At 36.2% G+C, this 22,339-nt stretch overlaps 2 protein-coding genes across 2 annotated transcripts in view; one reads left to right on the forward strand and one right to left on the reverse strand.

Moving 5' to 3' along the window:
* Positions 1-22,032, forward strand: part of LOC112044546 (phospholipase A1-like) — a 62,950-nt gene extending 40,918 nt beyond the window's left edge. Inside the window, exons 6-8 of the mRNA XM_052883437.1 lie at positions 15,910-16,101; positions 20,390-20,558; positions 21,776-22,032. Coding sequence (XP_052739397.1) covers positions 15,910-16,101; positions 20,390-20,558; positions 21,776-21,833 — 419 coding nt within the window. The 3' untranslated portion in view covers positions 21,834-22,032. The remainder of the gene's footprint in view (positions 1-15,909; positions 16,102-20,389; positions 20,559-21,775) is intronic.
* Positions 1,258-13,896, reverse strand: LOC112044510 (aldehyde dehydrogenase X, mitochondrial). The gene is made up of 11 exons (XM_024080390.2): positions 13,739-13,896; positions 12,057-12,161; positions 10,418-10,685; positions 9,157-9,273; positions 8,389-8,576; positions 7,648-7,750; positions 5,713-5,897; positions 4,232-4,396; positions 2,604-2,761; positions 1,843-1,917; positions 1,258-1,449 (listed from the first exon to the last, which is right to left on the reverse strand). The coding sequence occupies exons 1-11, from the start codon at positions 13,766-13,768 to the stop codon at positions 1,374-1,376; spliced, it is 1,470 nt and encodes a 489-aa protein (XP_023936158.1). The 5' UTR covers positions 13,769-13,896; the 3' UTR covers positions 1,258-1,373.
* Positions 22,033-22,339: the final 307 nt, after the last annotated feature.

A 22,339-nucleotide genomic window follows, 5' to 3' on the forward strand; every position in this document is an offset into this window, starting at 1 on the left:
CAGCTATTTATGGCACGCACCGTATTATCACCTGATGCTAAAGAAGTTTTAGGATGTTCAATTAGGACTCTTTTCAGACGGCTAAAAATATTTTACTGCTGCACTACCTGTTTCATACCCTGTCTGAACACCAAGAGCTTCGGACGTTTGATCGGATCTGACCTATCAAAGATGATTATTCTGTCAAAGAGGATTCTGTCAAGCGTTGTACATTGATCCTAGACCTTGGACCCAAGTTGTAGACTATGTACTTAAAATACGTTTAGATTTTTTCAGATAGTATGCCAATAATCTGTGATTTTTTGTTTGTAATTATGCATGCAGCAGTTGTTCCATAATTTATGTTTAATCCTACCCATACTACGCCTGTAGGCGCCCTTCCTAGGTTTACCTAAGATTGTTATTAAACGGAACTTATTATTGTAGACAAACACTATGAATAGGCGGTATCAGTTTTATTCTATGCTTTGTAACCTTATCATAAGGTCCCAATTAGTATACAGAAACTGTAAGCAGCTGTTGATAATGTTTTCCGTACTTACATACTAAATAAATCTTCCTGTCTTTTTCTAACTGTTTATATCAATGATGTTAAATACTGAGGCGCTCAAAAGAGGAATGTTCCACATCTGAATGTTAATTGTGGTCAACAACGAACGTTATTTAAACAAATAATACCTCAATATGGTCTACAAAGTTGTGTTGTTAGTTCAGGAAGTGTACAAACTATATATACCTACTTATACTTATATAAGTAATGGAATTAAAGACAAAATTATGCATGTGTGCGCTCAGTTTTGTAGTCGGATCACATTTTGCGGTGATTTTGTAGCGATCCATAAAATAAATTATCATTGGTTTACATAATAATAATAATATAATAATAATAGCTTTTTATTCAGATTACTAGCGGACGCCGCGACTACGTCCGCGTGGAAATAAATATAAACTTTCAAGCCCTATTTCACCACCTTAGTTTAATTAAAAAAAAAATTGAATTACATTATATTTCGTATTTTTATAAGATTTATGAAAAAAACATAAACGTGTAGTATCTGTTTCTTGGTTAATTTTTGGAAATCTGATTGCCAATCGGCAAAGGCCCCTACGAACTTAGTTCACGGGGATATAAAATGGTTGAAATGCGTTCTTTTCATAGTAACCTACCTACTGTTTCGAACTGTCTTTTGGGATAGAAGGATAGGAAATCATGTGAAGAGTGAAACTAGCCAAGGAAAATATAAGAGAAAGAAGAAATTATTAACAAACAAAATATAATATTAATATTTCAGTTCTTGAAATCATACATTTTTGAAGCTTAGAAGGTTAGTAAATGTTGGTTTTTGCTTTTTGGTTTTCTTTTTTGGTCCACACTATACGCGAGGTTTCTTTGGTAGGCTGAAAGAGACGGTTTTGTTCTCCAAGTACTGCTGGATGCCTTCTTCTCCCCTGAAAAACAGAATAGGCTAGTTGACACTTTTTTCAAACGGTTTTAAATTGTTCATTATCGTTCTACTAGATTGAAAAAAAAAATATTTTTGGGAGACATGAATAAATTAAACATAAAAAAAATTAAGTTTTAATTTCTAAATATTTTTTGAAAATACGACCCACAACGCTGTCGGCCATGATGGTCTTATATTTTATCGTACCATGACGTCACGTTAACACTAAACTTTATCCAAACGGTTTAGTATTTGTCAAAATTGTTAGTTATATTCCATGTTTTATACGAAATTAATATTGTTTATATTAAATTTGATATGAATCAACTGCCCTTTATAAAACTACTAAGTATTAGGATAAAATAATTTTCTTAATTATGATTATTTCTAAACTTACAATTCACGACCAATGCCAGATTCCCTGAATCCACCAAATGGAGTTTGTGGTGTAACTACTTCATAAGTGTTTACCCTGAAACAATTTAAATAATATATTGAAATAAATCATAGCAAGATAAAATTAAATGGCACGCCACTTACAATAACATCTCACATGAGCATGAGCAATTCAATGACATGCGCAAAATTGTTTAAGACGGATTAAAATTACAGAGAGAAAAATAATATTTTTCATATCATCTTCATTCAATTCATCTAAATGTAAATACATAAATTTTAATTAAGAGTATTAACTATTATTTCTGATACATGATTAATAGATTAGTCTTAAATATAGTATCAAAAATATTATAAAGCTGAAGAGTTTCTTTGTTCGTTTGCTTGAACACTTTAATGTCAGAAACTACTGGTCCGATTTGAAAAATTCTTTCAGTGTTAGATATTATCATGCTAAGACCATAAAAATTTAGAAAAAAGACGAAGCATCATTGAAGAATGTTTAAAATCGGGGGACTTTTTGCTGCGTGCGCTGCGTGATTAAATGAATTTTCATGTAGGAGAATGACAGAATTGTTCTCTTTAAAAGTTCTAAAAAAAGTCCGCGAAAAAAGGGATTTTTGAAAAACTGAAATCGCGAGCATCCGCTAGTATTCCATAAATAAGGAATATTTTGGATTTCATACTCTAGCGACGTGGAAATATTTAGACTTCACTAGTTTGCTTTTGAATTAGATGATATATTAAAATTGACAAACATACCAAACAGAGCCAGCGCGGATGTGTCTGACGAAGGCCAACGCAGTGGTGACGTCATTAGTGATGACGCCAGCGCCCAAGCCGTAGTTGGAATCGTTGGCGCGGTCGATCACTTCCTCGAATGTTTCGAACTTAAGGATGCTCTGTACAGGCCCAAAGATCTGAAAAAAAAATCGGTTGTCTGTAAAGTGGGTTTACTGACGATAGTTGAACGTGACAACGTCATAAGAAAATACTGATGGAATGGTTGCATTTGTGGAAAGATAATGTTCGTTTTCGTTGCGGTACGAGGTCAATTGACCTTGTTCGCCTAGTGTGTTCAGGAGTTACGAGGTTGATGGACCTCGTACCGAACTACTTGACTACATGACTACATGGATGATAAAGAAAAATAATAAAAACAATCTCCCTATCACTCACTCGACAACTAAAGCTACGCCCAAACTGGGCTCCATAGCTTGCATTATATAATAAAAGTGTGACTAGTATAATTGTAATATTATATTTCTAATTCGTACAGCAAAAATCTGGAATGCCCTTCCGGCGTTTGTGTTTCCTGTCACCTATACCTAATTTGAACACCTTCAAAGCAAAAGTGAAATAGGCATCTTCTAGGTAAGCGCGCTCCAACTTAGACCGCATTAATGCTTACCATCAGGCTTAATTGTAGTCAAGCGCTGGCCTATATTGCATAAAAAAATATATAATGTTAAATATGTATTGCTTGAATGATAATAAATAAATAAACTACTTGAAGTTTTAGTATGAGTTCAAAAAACCTCGTACCGTACCAGAGGAAAGTACAGAAAAATCAGTGCCGCAGCGAATGTGTTAATAATCTTCATAGATCAGAATATGCTTTATTTCTTGTAAAAAAAGTCGGCAACCCTAGAGGGAGGGAACGACACATGACGTCATCTTTTTTCAAGTGTGCAGCCGGCTCCGTCGAATTATTAGATGTTGTCACGTCAAAAAATATTTCAACTAGTTGTAGAAAGCTCCATCTTCTTACATAATGTCTCTAATTTTGGTTGTTCTAATATTAGTTTCAAGGGTAAATTAATTACAGAAGCTAATTTGGAACACGTGTGTGTTTGACTAAGGAATGTTTAGATGAGTGAGTAACATTTTATAGTAATAATGTTCTTTCGAACGGATTTTGGACTCTGAAGCTATTCTAACCATCTATATTTAGTTACATTAATGGTAAGTTTCAATGTCAATGGAAAACAAACTAAACCGAAATCTTTACTGATTTCTACTATTATCTTGTTCTACTTAACGAATTCTTATTCATTTAATTCATTCATTATCAACCCATATTCGGCTCACTGCTGAGCTCCAGTCTCCTCTCAGAATGAGAGGGGTTAGGCCAATAGTCCACTATGCTGGCCCAATGCGGATTGGCAGACACACACGCAGAGTATTAAGAAAATTCTCAGGTATGCAGGTTTCCTCATAATGTTTTTCTTTCACCGTTTAAGACACATGACATTTAATTTCTTAAAATGCACACAACTGAAAGGTTGGAGGTGCATGTCCCAAACCGGATTCATGAACCTTCCAATTCTTCTTCGTAGTATACAAATTAAAACTGTTAAATTAAATATAGCAATAGCTTTTCTTCTTACTTCTTCTCTCGCAATTTTCATGTCGTCACTGACGTCAGCGAATACAGTTGGCTGTATGAAGAATCCTTTGGTGCCCAATCTGTCACCACCTGCCAGACATTTGGCGCCCTCCTTCTTCCCGGCGTTGATGTAGCCCATAACTTTGTTGAACATTTCGGAATCGATCTAAATTAAGAAAAATATATGTATTACTTCTATGAAAATATCCACCAATTGCTTTACATGAAAATGTTTATTACTTATAATACGAATGAATATTGCTTGTACTCATTAACCTCTTATAATAAAAGGACGCACAATCATGCAGAAAATTTCACTTAAAAACTGGCCAATCTTGCTTTGACAGTTTTAGAATTGTTGGTAAAGAAAATTATACCTAAAGAAAGGCCTTTAAATATAGTCCAATATTCAATAAAATCCCAAATTCAGAGCAAATTCAACCTTAAGGATTATTTTTAAAGTTGAATTTGAAAATGAGACTTTGAATTGATTGCCAAGAGGTTGTGTTTGGCACTCATTGAGTGGGGACGTTTTTTTGATCGCTGATTTTGCGTCCACGTTTTAATAGGAGATCGAAGATTGTACTGTAAAAAATTGTTGATAATAATTGATAGCTTTCTTTGACTTTCGGAAGTCCATCCTGACATTTTCCTGATCATCAGTCAGTGAATTTTGGTTTTTTACACATTAATTAAAAAAAAAACACACTAATAAAAAGTACACATAAAAATTGGCATATTTGATGTGTACTCTAAGTTAGGTACACTATATATTGATAATTTCGACTTTCTAGTAATATCTGAACCAAAGTAAATAATTGGTCGATTAGGGCTTAATTTGCTTAGACTGTTCTTAGTTCCTAGAAAGTAATAATACAGGCACAGAATAAAGACTAATAGGCAGATAGAGCGCATAGAACACGACGGTGTCGTAGCCGCTCTAAATAGAAAATTCAAAAACGAATACATTCTCGAGTCAGTACGACACGAAGCGTCGCATCAGTAATTTTCAGTATTATTTTAGAAAGATGACGTCTTATGTTTTTAAATATTTTAAAAACTGTTCACAAACTCTGAAGAAATAAGATGGTTTTTTGTTCGTAATTATTGATTATTATATTAATTTACGTAATTGTTGTTAATGTTAAATTTTGAAATAAAAATTATGAAAAAAGTTTGTATATGCGGATGTCAAGGACGTCACGTTGGTTTTTTTTTTATGGATTTCGCCGGCTTCACCACGCTGCTTGTAAAGACTCATTCTGGATCATCTTTATTCTGTGTATGCAGGTATATTATAAATACTTAATATAGTAAACAATTTTGACCGTTTTCATCAATTGGCTTTTCCCAAACCATCATACGATATTCGTAACTCTATAGATAAGCCCAGATATTATATAATCCAAGTAGATTATTTTTATATAATTACCTGATAATATATAAAAATAATCTATTCGTAAGTTTAACAGTATCGCTTACCTGGGGTCCTTGTTGAATGCCATCTTCCCAAGAGTTGCCAACTTTCCTCTTCTTAGCAATCTCAGCAGCCTTGGCAATGAATTTGTCGTAAATGCCAGACTGTACGTACGTCCTCGTGCCAGCCACACAACACTGGCCAGCGTTGGCAAAACAAGCTCGGTGAGCGATTTCGGCTGCCTCGTCAACTATAAGTTAACAAATACAGAGTTTATTAACCTGGTAAAGATATTATTATCATTATCAGCCTATTTCCGCGGCCTTGGAGAGGGGATATGCAGTTATTACCCACCACGCTGCTCTATTGCGTGTTGGCGGGCGTATGGTGATAATGTTAAGTTCATTAATGATCACTGTCAGGTGTTAATATATCGTAACACATACCTATACTTTGTTAAGACGTTTTGCATTGAATTCATGAAAAAGGTTCACAGGCAAAATCCGAAGTGGCGCCAGCAACGGATAAATATATCATAATTCATCAATTTTCAACGCTTCTTTTAAATACCTATGTAATTTACCACCTGACTAAACCTAGACATAAAAGATGTTAGGTAAAGAATAAATACATTTCCAGAATATAACAAAAGATATGAATATTCTGTGTGAAAGACATTTTCAGAACTTTGTATATTTATGTTTAAATACCGTACTACGAAATTATTCAAAAAATTTCGAGACACGTTTAGTAGAGAACGTATTTGGAAATGGTTTTCTTTTGCAGATTTTTGTTACTACTGCATGTGCATATGTTAGTAAGCGAAAACGATGAAACCCATTTGCCTAGACGGTGCCTATTCACTCTTTGACTTGAAGATATCCAATGGAATATGAAGAACTATCATCGGTTGGAGCAACATATTAAGGTCCGTTTATATCTACAGACATTTAGCGTGCCAGACACGTGATGTGACAGACAAAATAATATTCTTCTATACAGTGTTTATTGACGTATCTAGTGTAACGCGGCCGCGCAGACGTTGACAGACTGTAGATATAGATGCGTTAATAAACACTGTATAGAAGAATATTATTTTGTCTGTCACATCACGTGTCTGGCACGCTAAATGTCTGTAGATATAAACGGACCTTAATAGAGTATAAGGAAAGCGAGTACCTATTGAAAGAAAGAAAGATAGGGAACAAGTAATTCGAGAAAAGGAAAAACCAGTTGTACGCAGGCGAAAGTAGTAGAAAACTACAGCTAATATAGTCAACTAGCATACACCACATGGTTTCTCCCGTAGTTCCTGTTTCCGTGGGAATAGTAAAATAAAATATAGTTTATGTTATACGTGAATATATTGCATTCTAATGGTGAAAGAATTTTTAAAATCGGTCTAGCAGTGTTTGATTAAAATCGTTACAAACAAGGAAGTAATCATATCTTACGTTACTTTAATATTAATTTAGATATCATCATCATCATCATATCAGCCGATAGACGTCCACTGCATGACATATGCCTTTTGTAGGGACTTCCAAACATCACATGAGCCCCTGCGTCCAGCGAATCCCTGCGACTCGCTTGATGACGTCAGTCCACCGTCAGTGGGATCGACCAACACTGTGCTTTCTAGTAATTTAGATATCTCTCTCTCTCTCTCTCTCTCTCTAGTCGGTCCCTCATGACTGAGGATCGTGACCACCTTGGCGAGTCATCGTTTGGTTTACAATGCTTCTCTATATCTATATATTTATCTATATATATATTCTCAAAATAACTGAGGGTGCGCTGTAGACAGATGGTTGAGAGACGTTTTTTAATTTGAAGCTGTGAAAGAATTGATACATTTGTACGTTTGGCAGTCCACGGTACATGTAACATTCGCCTCCAACACCACATCTCGAACGCATCAATTCTTTGTCTTTCTCTGGCGTGAATAGTTCACGTCTCTACACCACAATTTAGATATGTATGAACTTTATTAAGCTTACCATCAGCATCATTGAAAATAACCAAAGGACTCTTTCCTCCGAGCTCTAGTGTAACGCGTTTCAAATTAACATCCGATGCGCCTTTCATGATGACGCGACCAATCTGAAACAAATTTATTTTTGTTAGAATATGACAAAATATATTATTTGAGTCAGAATAGTTACCAGTACAATAGCATAGAAAATTTTGATTTGCATACATATTGGTCATCTATACAGTCATATATTCTCAATTCTTTTTTAAAGTATATTTGCCACAGCATTATATTTTTAGGGTTCCGTAGGGTATAAAGGGTAAAACCTATTACTAAGACTCCATCTTCCGTCCGTCCTTCTGTCACCAGGCTGTATATGTATACTATGTATCTCATAAAAACTTGGTAAACATGGTATTTCTGTTGCTGCTATAGCATTTTTAGTACTTGTTGGTGTTATAACTATAAATTCTAAAAACAGCATAAAATAAATATTGGAGCTCTCATTTGATAAACGTGATTTTATGCACGGAACCCTTCGTTGACCTTACGTCAACGCAACGCACTATAGCTTGGTAAATTCGTTCTTAATACTCACGACAAGCCGCGCGGGCGGGTCAAGAAAGGGGTAGCGATGCCCCGCGCGCACGACTTCACACCCGCGCAGTCCTATCCCCTCGTCGCCCGTATATCATGGGAGTGGCAACGAACTTGGCAAGCTATAATGAGGCATCTCCCTATAAAGTATTTTGAAGAGGTTAAGTACCTCCGTTGATCCAGTGAACGCCATCTTGTCAACTTGCGGGTGACTGGTAAGCGCCGCACCAGCAGTTGGACCATAACCGGGCACTACGTTGACAACTCCTGCTGGGAACCCTGCCTCCTTGATCAGAGCAGCCAAGGCGAGAGCTGTGAGGGGAGTCTGTTCTGCGGGCTTGAGGACCAACGTGCAACCTGTTGATATATCATTTATAGCATATATACAGAGTGCTTTTTTTATTATTTACAAGACTACAATCTCACCTGATGGTAAGTGATGATGCAGTCTAAGATGAAAGCGGGCTAACTTGTTAGGAGGAGGATGAAAATCCACACCCCTTTCGGTTTCTACACGGCATCGTACCGGAACGCTAAATCGCTTGGCGGTACGTCTTTGCCGGTAGGGTGGTATCTAGCCACGGCCGAAGTCTCCCACCAGCCAGACCTTCACAAATCAGAAAATCTCAATCTGCCCAGCCGGGGATCGAACCCAGGACCTCCGTCTTGTATATCCACCGCGCATACCACTGCGCCACGGAGGCCGTCAAAAATATTCTGGATTATTTCCTATAACTCTAGGGTATTCTTGAAGGAAAATTAATTAAAAATGTATAAGGTACATGACGTGTTCTGAAATGAATATTTTCGGAGTAAAAAATATTTCTATTGTAAATAGATCTTAAATTGTATCCCTTATATCGCATCATTATTTATTATTACCTAGCCATTTCTGTGACCTAGCCAAAATTAAAAATTGTAAAGAGTAGGTACTTACCAGCAGCTAGAGCAGGAGCGATCTTCCATACGAACATGGGAATTGGATAGTTCCATGGGAGGATCTGACCGCAAACACCCACAGGCTCCTTCAGTGTCATGGAGAGTACTTCACCATCTGTAACCAATATGCTTCGTCATAATTTTTTTTTTATGTTCATCACATTTTTCATCTCTTACTCCTCCGTCTCGTTGGTCCAATGATTAGAACCTCAATAGCTCAACGACAAAGCCGTCTCATCACTGAGAGGTGGTGGTTTGATAAATTTGAACAACCATGATGATATTGTCGTGATCATCATCATCATTATCAACCCATATTCGGTTCAGTGCTGTGCTCGAGTCTCCTCTCAGTTAAAGAGGTTAGGTTAGAGGTTAGGCCAAGTAATCCACCACGCTGGCCCAATGCGGATTGGGAGATTGATAATGATGAGTTTTTACTTTTATCCTACTGTAAGTACAGTTAAAGGAAGTGGATCATTTGAGTCAATTGATAAATTACTCTTTTCTAGACTACTACCAAGAAACAGCTGTACCTAACCATATTTGCTGTGAACAAGTTTGTTGTTGTATTTGTTTGAACAACTTTGTAAATAAGATCATCAATGTAGACAAAAATAGTCTATATTTCTTGAAGTTCAATTTTGTAAAATATTTTTAATCTATAGACGATTATGTAGAGTGACTGCGTGTTTGCGTTTTGAGTGGTTCTGATTTTAGCCCATACGGTTTTGCATAATGAAGTCTCGGGTACGGCTCCTGAGTCAGAATATATCAAGATTTTCTTTCTTTCAAGAAATCTCAGAAGCAACCAGGACATTTGTCGTGGTGGTGTCACAACACCGACGTAAATGTGGGACATCAATGTCAAACTATAAACTTCAACAATCCACCTTTGGACCAAACCTTGTTTTATAACTCGTGCTTCAGACGTGAAGTTTTAACAGTCGAATTCTTTAGTTAAATCGTACGTGTGTGGTGTAAGTTTTAACTCAATAGCTGTACAGTTTTTTCGAATGATTTTGATTAAAATTTCGGTTAGATAAAACTGTACAAATAAAACTGTACAGATAAAGCTGTACAGATAAAGCTGTACAGATAAAACTGTACAGATAAAACTGTACAGATAAAACTGTACAGATAAAACTGTACAGGTAAAACTGTGCAGATAAAACTGTATTTAAAGGAAAGGGGATTAGAAACTCATAAAAGTCTTTGCAGTGGGTACGTAATCAAAAATAGATAGACGTAGCGTAACTTACCAGCTGGAATTGTGTTTCCCAAGATCTTATCAGCTTTTCCAGCGTAATATCTGATGATCTGCGCAGACCAAGCTGCCTCTCCGGTTGCCAGGGCGACGGGTTTGCCGTTGTCCAACGTTTCTAGCTGTCCCAGGTACTTGGCGTCTCTCTCCATGAGGTCTGCCAACTTGAGGAGAAGCCTGCCCCTCTGAGAAGCATCTAGAAGCCGCCATTCCGAGTAACGGTGGAAAGCCTTCACTGCTGCTTGTACGGCTAAGTCGATGTCGGCCTAGTCAATTTTAAAAAAAAAGTTCGTTAATCCTTAATCAATACTTCTATAAAAAGTGTCTGCCATTTCAAAACTGTGTTTTCTCAAATGCTTGTAATAATAAATATTTACTAGATAGGTACTAAAATAAAAACTGTTTTTAAAGTTTTGTCTGTCTGCGTGTCTTGACTATATCGGGAACTTTCACTGTTATTTTTATACATGGTTCCTGAGGGATTTGTTAAAAACTAAGTTACACACAAACGACATCGCTGGCGTGTGCTAGCAAATAGGTACCTATATAAATAAGAAAGTGAGTTTGTTTGTTTGTATGTTAATTTTATATATACCTAAGTTGTTAGGGACACAGCAAAGAAAATATAGCAGCCTATACAGTACCTATAGAACAAGAAAAGAAAAAAAAAAACTTCTACGAGCCATCACAGAATTCAACATAAAAAGTAGGTAAAAAGTAGATAGGTAGGCAGCCTATACGTGCGCAGACAATGGCTAGTCTTTCTATATTGAAATAATATATATACATATCCTATAAATGCTAATAAAGTTCACGAGTGGGAATAGGCGATTTTTTGTCTTGATTTCGCAAAAAAAGTTGAATAACTAGATTTGTTGAGAAGGCAATCCATTGCTATTCTCGCATCCTGGTGCTGGTGTTGAATAGAATATATAACATAACAAAATGAATAAAAGATGATCATCAGACATCAGACCACAATATTATGCTTAAAATGTTCCGTGAATGCCAATGAAGGAAAAGAGTACGGCTAAGGCCTCATTCGTACGGGAGTTTTTTGAACGGACGTTAAAAAAGCGTTCAAATATAGGTAGTATGATGTTAAAAGAAGTAAAGGTCTATTTCCTACGCCCAAAATTTTAAATGCAACTCTGCTCGAAAAAAAAACATCGTGTTTTATAAACGCTGTCGTGTGAACATGTACTTGGAAATGCATTTGTTGTATTTGAACGCTTTTTTGACGTTAAAAAACCTCACGTGCGAACGAGGGCTAACAGGGTTATACCACAGATGGGAATCACATGAGGCAACCTTTTTGTGTTCATATGGTAATGCTTTTTTTATCCCTTTTTTAAAGTGCTACTAATTCTATATTCGTATGTATAATCGTTTGAATTTCATTACAAATGTTTGAGACCGATACCGATACTGCTTCGTAGCTAACATTTTTATTTTTTGTATAATTTTTTTTTATATATTTATGTAGTTATATAGTGTATTTAATAATTTATGTAGTTAAAAACATAATTAGGAAACCTGTATATCTGAGAATTTTCTCAATTCTCTACGTGTGTAGACATAATCTCATTTTTCCCTCAAAAAATATCAGTGATAAAAAGAGTAAAATCCTCTGGTACCTTATCTCCTTCGGCGACCTCGGTGATGACAGTTTCATCTTGAGGGTTGATGGTAGGGAAAGTCTTTTTGCTGACCGCGTCTACCCACTCATTGTTGATGAACAACTGCAAAATGGTTACCAATTTTATATTAGGTATTGGTTATATCATTTATGAGCCGTGATAGCCCTGTGGATGTGACCTCTGCCTCCGATTCCGGAGGGCGTAGGTTCGAATTCAGTTCAAGACATGCATCTCAAACTATTCAGTTGTGTGCATTTTAAGAAATTAATTTTTATTTAATTAAATTAATCTCAAACACTAGAGAACTTTCTTAATTCTCTGCGTGTGTGCAGTCTGTAATCCGCATTGGGCTAGCGTGGTGGACTATTGGCCTAACCCCTCTCATTTTGACAGTAGACTCGAGCTTCCACAATGGTTATATTATTATCCACATGACAAGGGGCTTTGCTAGCCAGTCTCCAGGGGGAAGGGAAGTCAGGCTCCAAGTTGATAATGACAAAAATATTAATTGTAAGTAGGTGGAAGGGTAAGTAGGCATGTTTTATGCTGCACTCTACGGCGGTTGTCATTGCAAAGCAAGTTGGTCAAGAAGCCTTAGAATTTGGGTTGTATTTTGCTACAATTTTTGAACCTTTAGGACCTGTCCCTCCCTACACATCTTGGCATCCGTTTCTCGATCTAATATATCTACCTTATACATATATTATTTAGATTAACTTAAATATATTGTACGCTTTTATATTAAACATATTTCATTTCAAATAGTCAAGTATTTATTATTAAATTTATTTATGTAGGTAGGTGCATATTTTTTACATAGTCCATAAATTTTAACTTGCACAAAAACTACAAATTACATAATTTTGCGATAACATTGTACCTACCTTATCACACCGTAATCAACGCTAATGTACAAACAAAACCTTGACGGCCTCTATGGTCAATGCTTTGTAAGATATAGATTATTTACAATTAAGAATGAATGTCTCGGGTTTGATTTTTAACTCGTGTTAATATAACAATACGTTTAGATCAAAGATTACACCACTTTTAGTACTAGTAGACCTAGGACGTCTTAATACTACCCTATCGTTACATCTCTAATCGATAAAAAAAATGCTGCCGTCATTTTGTGACTTTTTAATTACTTACGTAACTGTATAATTATTTTTATTTGATAATACAATACTAAAACCATTGAAAAACAATCGATTAATTACGATAAATATTACAACCAACAATTTGTCCACTGAAGGAAAATAATTAATAATAATAATTACTATGAAAATTAATTAAAAACGCAGAACTAAAAATAATTAAAGACACAGTAGAAAAAACATTTTTGCTATAACTTTTCTAGACAAAAAAAAACGTTAATAGTAAAATACCATCGTAGGTACATCATAAACTGTATTACGTAAGTAGGTATATTAATTTGTGTATTAAATATAAATAAAGTAATAATTCATCAAAAATAAAGTACCTATACAATGTACCTACATATTCGTATCATGAAAATAATGACGCCGGCCGGCATTTTGATTACTAGACTAAATATAACTTTGTAGCTACTTTTCAATAGATTGAAATATACTATATCGACGTTTAAAACATGCTTAAAAAAGTAAAATTATCTACCAACTACTCGAAAATATGTATAAACAAGGATTATATTTTACCTTTGTATATTTAATATCGACTTTCACCATGATGTATGATTTCAAGTCCACACAGTGCACACAACTAACTGGTAGCGCGGTCTGGCACGCTGTAAAGTAGATATTTCAATTGTGTTCTTATTCATACAATTGAAATCCAACAGACTCGATGATAATAAATTGATAACACTTGTGTTATATCCCTAATATCTTGTATATACATAATGATGAGTTATAAAACTAAAATAATACCGATTTAAGAAAATATTAGTACTTAATCAAGGAAATCGAAAACTCTTATGTAGGTAGGTATGTAAATTTTAAGTTAATTTTTTTATGTCTTCACTCTGTATTAGCTATGTTAGCAAAAATAATTATAAAGCTTTTAAATAAAGCTTAGGTTAGTCTAAAATTCTAAATGGAAGAACAACTATGATAATTTTATACTATAGATCGGTTACGTCCCTACAAAATCACCAAATCCGAATAGGCTACAACATTGAGCGCACACATGAACAATTTTGTCTTTAATTCCAATAAAGGTATATACATATACGTATAGGTATATAGTTTTTACACTTCCCACACACAATTCGATAAAGTAGACGATATTTTATTTTAATTTTATTGGTTTAAATAACGTTCGTTCTTGACCACAAGTAACATTGAGTTGTTTATGAATTTCCTCTTTTGAGCGCCTCATTTTCATGCGTTAGTAACACATTTAACAGTAAGTACCTAATCATTGAAGAAAAAGATGTTTGCCGGCGTTTTCGTCTGTCATCTTTATCAAGTTTATCATATCAGCTGAACCGTGCAGGTCATTGGCCGTTTGTAGGGACTTCCAAACGTCACGATCCTGAGCCTGCATGCAGCGAATCCCGTATTAATTCAATTGTTTATAGTTGTTACATTCATTTGAAATTGTGATTCCTTCCAATTGATGTAATTCTTCCAAGGCTGCCAATCAATGACTTGTATCATAGATTTACGAGTCGATACAAGATGACTTGTATATTTACGGTACAATCTAATGCTGCCAATTCCCAGTGCTATCCGGATGATCCGAAGCGTAATTTAATACAGGGTGATTCGGTCTTTAGTGCGGATATTTTTTTTCGTGGTTCTGTATCATTAATAGAATATAAATCTACAAACAGTTCGATACATTTTATGTAATTTTTTTTTTAATTTATGTCTCTAAAATAACAAAATAATGTACATATTATTACTAAACAAGATATATTCAGCTTAAAAGTGATCTGGTGACGTCCTTTAGGTATCAAACGAAAATAAAATAAACGCACAATAGGGTGACCCTAAAATTCTGTTCAAAAGTAAATAACTTTAGCTAACGATAATTTTGTTATTTTTGAGTTAAAAAAAAAAAGAAAAAATACGTGATCATTAAATTTTGTTTATGTACAAAATATAAAAATATCCGCACTAAAAAAATTTTCTTCCTGTATGAAATAATTAAATAGTTTAGATAGAAAAAGCTTTTCAACTGTAACCCGAATATGATTACATCCTATCCTACTAATATTATAAACGCAAAAGTTTGTATGGATGTTTGGATGTTTGTTACTCATTAACGCCGCTGCTTGTGAAGCGATTTGACTGAAATTTGGAATGGAGATAGATTTTACTCTGGATTAACACATAGACTTTTTATCCCGAAAAAATCCATGGTTTCCCGAGATTTGAGAAAACTGATGAATTTGATGATATGAATGACTGTTTGTTACTCTTTTTCGCCTCGACTACTGAACAGAATTAGCTGAAATTTGGTATTGAGATATATTACCGCATGGATTAACACATAGGCTACTTTTTATACCGGAAAAATCTATGGTTCCCGAGGGATTTGTGAAAAACTAAATTCTACGTGGACGAAGTCGCGGCCGTCCGCTAGTAATAAGCTAATTAACTAAATATCTCCTATTGTAAAACGGAATGTTTTCGTTTATCGCCGTGTCATTCATTTACATCTATGATGTCACTAATCTGTGTCAATGTGTCAATATTTACTGATCACAACGCTTGACATATTAAAAACATTACTCTCCTTCTGACGCAGTCGGGTAAAAAATATATAATGCCTCTTTTTGGCTTCTTGATAACCGAGTGCAAAGAGTTGCTGTACATCTTTATAAGAATGAATAATAAAATATTTTTTGTTTCTTCTCCAGGTTTAGACCCAGCTCGTCCTCTGGTGTCAATGTACGGGTCTCATCTATTTCGTCTCGGACGAGACGACGCTTACGTCGTCCAAGTTATACATACGAACGCTGGCTTCTTAGGCGAGAGCGGTCTTGTGGGACACGCAGACTTTTGTGTGAACGGTGGAAGATTGCAACCAGGCTGCAAGGGCCATGTTATGCGTAAGTCAAGACATTACTTACAATGGATTTCATAGACGTTGAAGGGGCACCCCCAGGGGAGCCGCTGAGTGTCGAATGTGTCGGCCTCTGTGGCGCAGTGGCATGCGCGGTAGTTTCACAAGACAGAGGTTCCGGGTCCAGGTCTAGCTGGTGGAAGGCTTCGTCGGTGGCTAGTTACCACCCTACCGGCAAAGACGTACCGCCAAGCGATTTAGCGTTCCGGTACGATGTCGTGTAGAAACCGTAAGGGGTGTGGATTTTCATCCTCCTCCTAACAGCTTAGCCCGATTTCATCTTAGATTGCATCATAACTAACCATCAGGTGAGATTGTAGTTAAGGGTTACCTTGTAAAGAGTACCTAAAAGAAAAACCTCTATTTGTTTGAGAATTTGGCACTCAGCGGGTGAATGATACCCTGGGGGTGCCCCTACAACGTCTATGAATTCCACTGTAAGTCGAAGATAGACCACGTGGCGCAGTGGGATAGACCTGCTCTCTGCATCCACGGTAGTGGGTTCGATTTCCAGAACTGGAAAATATTTGTGTGATGAGCATGGATGGTCTCCATTATCGGGATGTGTTTATACAGGATGGCTCGTAAATAGAACGACATACTCTGCAGCGTGAGAGCTGACGTATTTGTAGAAAATCACTTATTATAATTGAATACAATAGAATAATTGAATTGAAATTGAGTAAGACTTATTGATTTTTCTACAAATCTAGTGTTTCATATTTTCGATTTGTTCCGAATCATTTTTAAACCAATAAAATGCAATATAAGTAACAATTGACCGTTTAGTAATTGATACTCGCATATCAATACAATGACAAAGCACAATAAATGTATTATAAGATGACCAGCATAATAACAGCTATCTGCTCAATACTATTTTACTTACTCATCATTGTCAGTAAGATCATCGCACTTATACTATAAAGGCGAAAGTTTGTGTGTGTGTATGTTTGTTCCTCCTTTACGCCACAACTACTAAACCGATTTGGCTGGAATTTAAAACGAATATAGATAATAACCTGGATTAACACATAGGCTACTTTTCATATCGTAAAAATCCATGGTTCCTGAGGTATTTGTGAAAAAATGAATTCCACGCGGACGAAGTCGCGGGCGTCCGCTAGTAATATTTTAAAGGAGAAAGTTTGTGTGTGTGTGTACGTTTGTTCCTCCTATACGCAGCGCTTACTGAAGCGATTTGGCTGAAATTTATAATGGAAATAGATTTTACTCTGGAGTCACACTTAGGCTACTTTTCATCCCGGAAAAATCCCTGGTTCCCGCGGGATTTGTGAAAAACTGAATTCCACGCGGACGAAGTCGCGGGCGACCGCTAGTACATATGCAACTCATATCTGTTTATTTGATGACACATCATAATGTCAGCTGGTATCTTAACAACTCGTATTATGCAATTATCTTTTTTTTATATTCTTTACAAGTTCGCCCTTGACTACAATCTCACCTGATGGTAAGTTATGATGCAATCTCAGATGGAAGCGGGCTTGTTAGGGAGGAGGATGAAAATCCAAACACCTTTCGGTTTCTCAAGGACATCGTACCGGAACGCTAAATCGCTTGACGGTACGTTTTGGTAACTAGCCACGGCCGAAGCCAAAATCGATGAGTTGCTAGCAGACCCCCCGCGGATTCACCTGCGTATAAATAGCGTGGCTTTCTATTGGTAAAAGATGTTTCCGAACCGATTCCGGATGGTGTGGGTTCGAATCCGGTCCGGGGCGTGCATCTCCAACTTTTCAGTTGTGTGCATTTTAAGAAATTAAATATCACTTGTCTCTAACGGTGAAGGAAAAACATCATGAGGAAACCTGCATACCAGAGAATTTTCTTAATTCTCTGCGTATGTGAAGTCTGCCAATCCACATTGGGTCAGCGTGGTGGACTATTGGCTAACGCCTGTAATTCGGAGAGGAGCCTTGAGCGTAGCAGTAAGCCGAATATGGGTTGATAATGATGATTTATATTATTTTATTCTGAGATAACCCTCGAAAACCTTACAAACTTTACCTCTTTATAATATTAGTATAGATTTGTATAATGACATCTTTATCTGTGACCTTGGCCATGAGTATGTGTACTGTATAGTCACAGACGAAAACGTTAAAACTAATAACGCATTTACTTCATATAGCCGTGTGTATTAAATAATAATAATGTTATCAAAGTTTTGTTGTTGTGCCGTTCTTATCTATGTCATAACAGTTCGTATAGATATCACATAATTTTTATATGGATTCTATATAGTTACAATTCAATTTAAATATATTTACATTTGTATCAATAGGTAGGTACATATTTTTTTCTCATCTTTAAAAATAATATTTGTCAAATCCAAATTTGGTCTTACCCTTTGGGTCTCCTCTCATAATGCTCACATTATAGACTCGTGCTCAATGTGTAAGCCGAATATGGATTGTTAATGATGAATAGGTATAGAGTATAGCAGACGCCACGCGGTTTTAACCACGTAGTTCCCGTTCCCGTGGGAATGCGGGAATAAAATATTGCCTATGTTCATCAGAGATAATGTAAGTATGCTTCTAATGGTAAAATATTTTTGTAAATCGATCTAGTAGTTTCAGATCATATTCAATGCAAAAAAACAAGCAATCAAATATTTCCTCTATGCGATACTAGCGGACGCCCGCGACTTCGTCCGTGTGGAATTTAGTTATTCACAAATCCCTCGGGATCCATGGATTTTTCCGGGATAAAAAGCCTATGTGTTAATCCAGAGTAAAATCTATTTCCATTCCAAATTTCAGTCAAATCGGTGCAGTAGTTGCGGCGTTAAAAAGTTACAAACATCCAAACGTACATCCATACAAACATCCATACAAACTTTCGCGTTTATAATATTAGTAGGATTAGCATAGCTAAATCAGAATAACATCCAGGCATATTTTGATGAATTAATTAATAAATAACTATTCAAGCTATTCTAGCGATCTAAAATATCTACTTCATAAAGTGATTGATAATAATAATATGTGCATTTATTTCTACTGGCGGTCACGTAAGGTTGTCAAGTGCTGTCAATGATAACCTGCTTTCTGTATAATATTCCACGGAGATAGCAGCAGATAAAAAGTAAAAAACAATATCGCTATCTCTACATACATATTAAAGAAATATTTGGTAGAATAAATCATCGTCATCGTCACTAACAGCCGATGGACGTCCACTGGACATAGGCCTCTTGCATGGACTTCCAAACAAAACGGTCTCGAGCCGCCAGCATCCAGCGGCTCCCTAGTGTGGGATGACCAACACTGGGCTTTCCAGTGCGCGTGCGGGGTCGTTCTTCTCGAACTATTTTCTTTGTAATTGTTTTTATTCTGTGCGATAAAGTATCAATAAAATAAAGTATGTTATTTATTTGGGCGCAAAAATGGCAACCTGACATGGACCTGGCAGTAAAAAGTGCAGGGTTGGTTCGCTTAGCAATAAAATTACTACATCAATCGGGTTACATAAATGCGGCTTTAGGGTAGACCTTAGTGTTAGAAGTGCCCATATCCGAACGTCCATCAGCTCTTCGAACTATATGCCCTGCCCATTGCCACTTCAGTTTCGCGACTCGCTGAGTTATGTATCTCTGGTTTTTCTGCGGATCTCCTCATTTCCGATTCGATCTCGCAAAGAAACTCCAAGCATAGCTCGCTCAGTGACTTTAAGCCTTTTTATGAGGACTACAAATAAATTAGTTCAGTTAATTTGTTTATAAGCCTGGCACAGCGTAATCTTGCCTTAATCGATTATATAAATCATGTTTATTGGCGTTTTCATACAATCACCAATTGGGTTTTCGTAAGATTATAAAACTATGATTTCATTTAAACGATAAAAGCTACTGGAAAATCCCAAATTTATTTAATCTAAACGAGCAGGTTCATGATTATTTTCAAATTCGAACACATAATTTATGATAACTAATTTTTCCGATTTTTTCATCGAATGTGCTCTTAAAAAATCGATTTAAAAATTGTAAAATTTTTGTATTATACCTAGAACTTAATAGAACTTAATATAACTTAAAGTTAAATTTTCCTCTATTTATTGGCCGGGTCTGGTGATGGAGACGAGGGACAGTTAAGGGAACTCCTCAACGGTTTACAGTAGCTACCTTGTGTTTGGGCTTGATTAATTTATATTGATGAGAACTTTACATCTAGATGTATTGTCATGCCACTACCCACAAGTTGGCATTGTATGGTTATGGTGATGATAAAAGTTTACTGTTTGTTCAGGTGTAGCCCGCTGTAGCCACTTCATGAGCTCCTGTTACTTCGCTGCGGCGGTGCGTCGACGCATAAAAATGATCGGCGTGCCCTGCGACTCTTCCTGTCCGAAGCAGGGCCACTCCTTGCTTCTACACGACCGCCGGGTCGTCAAAGTAGATGATAATACTCCTGAATCGTAAGTTAAATACTATACTATTCGAATTTTATTTCATCATTATCATTAACAGTAGATAGACGTTGATTATAATGATTAAATGTCTTGCACGGACTTCCAAACACCACAGTTTCGACCTGCCAGCATCTAGCAGGTCTATGCAACCCGCTTGATGTTTTCGGTCCACCTAGTGGGGGGTCAACTTACACTGTGCTTTCTGCTGCGGGGTCACCATTTCAGACTTTGGGACCCTAACTTCCATCGGCTCTTCGAACTCTATAGCCTGCCCAATGCCACTTCAGCGTCGCGACTTGCTGAGCTATGTCTGTAACTTTGATTCGTTTGCGGATCTCTTTATTTTTGATTTGATATTCACTCAAAATATGTTAATTATTTGGGTGCAAAGACGACCTCGCATTTAAAAGTGCAGGGTTGGTCGACCCCCGTTTAGTAATAAAAATACTACATCAATCGGGTTGCATAGGCTCTCTGCATGCAAGCAGCTAGGGTAAACCGTAGTGTTAAAAGTGCTGATAATTAAATTGTTCAGCTGTTACAGTTTTCTTTTTTTTTAAAACGATGTTTATTAAAAACGAAAACGATATAAACACAAAATTACTAACGTCTAGTTGTTAAGTAAAAGTAAACTGGATGTGGTTTGATAAAGGAGTTGAAAGGTTATTTGGTACTCCGATAAGTCACTTTGGGCTCCTTTATCTACTTAAACAGAATAGATAGTTATATTCTTCGATACTTATCGTGCCAGGTATACATGAATGGACCATCTTTGTTAACCATCACACCAAAATTTAGAAAATATAAAATTGTCCCCTACTGCATATAGAAACTCTGATGACGGCCTTCGCGCAGTGGATTAACAAGACGGAGGTCCTGGGTTTGATCGCCGGCTGGGCCGATTGAGGTTTTCCTAATTGATAATTGGTCAAGCTGGTGGGAGGTTTTGGCCGTGGCTAGTTACCACCCTACCGGCAAAGACGTACCGCCAAACGATTTAGCGTTCAGGTCGTATATAAACTGAAAGAGGTGTGGATTTTCATCCTTCTTCTAATTAGTTATCCTTAGCTTCCATCTTCGATTGCATCATCACTTACAGGTTAAATTGTAGTCAAGGCCTTATTTGTAAAGAATTAAAAAAATCTTACATACGAGTAGATAGAAGTTTATAACTTAAAGTATAATATAGAATTTATTTAATTTATGTGTAAATTAATTCACAGATCGCGAGGAATGTACTGCGTTAAAATAGACCAACAAGAAAATTGTCCGTTCGATTAATGAAAGAAAAGCCGCCTGCAATAAGGAAGTGGAAAACTTAGAGGATTAAAAAGTTTTCAAAAAATCACTGGATGCTATATGCCATATGGCCAAGTTGTTATTTATCTGGACTTAATACAGATTTGTGATACCTCTTTAGACGAATGGTAGTGTCATTGGTGGCATATGGCATACTAGTTACCTATAATAATAATAATTCATAAGACATAAGATATTTTCAAAGGTAGTGTTAATAAATTATTAATTTATTAAATTTAAATTATTTTATTTATTACTAGCGGACCCGGTCAAGCTTCATTTTGACATATGTGCACTTATTCTCTGTCCCTACTCTACCCATCTATACCTCTACCCCTACCCTACCCCTACCCTACCCCTACCGCTTGACTCTTAAACGTTTGTATAGGAAATAGAAAAGGGCAGTTTTTAGGGTTTTCCCGGAAATTATCTGATTTTTTCTCACCTTTTAAACCTTCCCTATACCTCCACGAACATTTCAAGACCAA

This window comes from Bicyclus anynana, chromosome 9, assembly GCF_947172395.1.
Source record: "Bicyclus anynana chromosome 9, ilBicAnyn1.1, whole genome shotgun sequence".
In the NCBI taxonomy this organism is placed as follows: domain Eukaryota; kingdom Metazoa; phylum Arthropoda; class Insecta; order Lepidoptera; family Nymphalidae; genus Bicyclus; species Bicyclus anynana.

Coding starts and splice junctions, on each gene's coding strand:
- LOC112044510 (XM_024080390.2), bottom strand. CDS start 13,768: ATGGTGAAAGTCGATATTAAATATACAAAG. Junction 12,162..13,738: donor TCGATATTAAATATACAAAG/GTAAAATATAAT, acceptor ACCATTTTGCAG/TTGTTCATCAACAATGAGTG. Junction 4,397..5,712: donor GCATTCAACAAGGACCCCAG/GTAAGCGATACT, acceptor TTCTTAATTTAG/ATCGATTCCGAAATGTTCAA.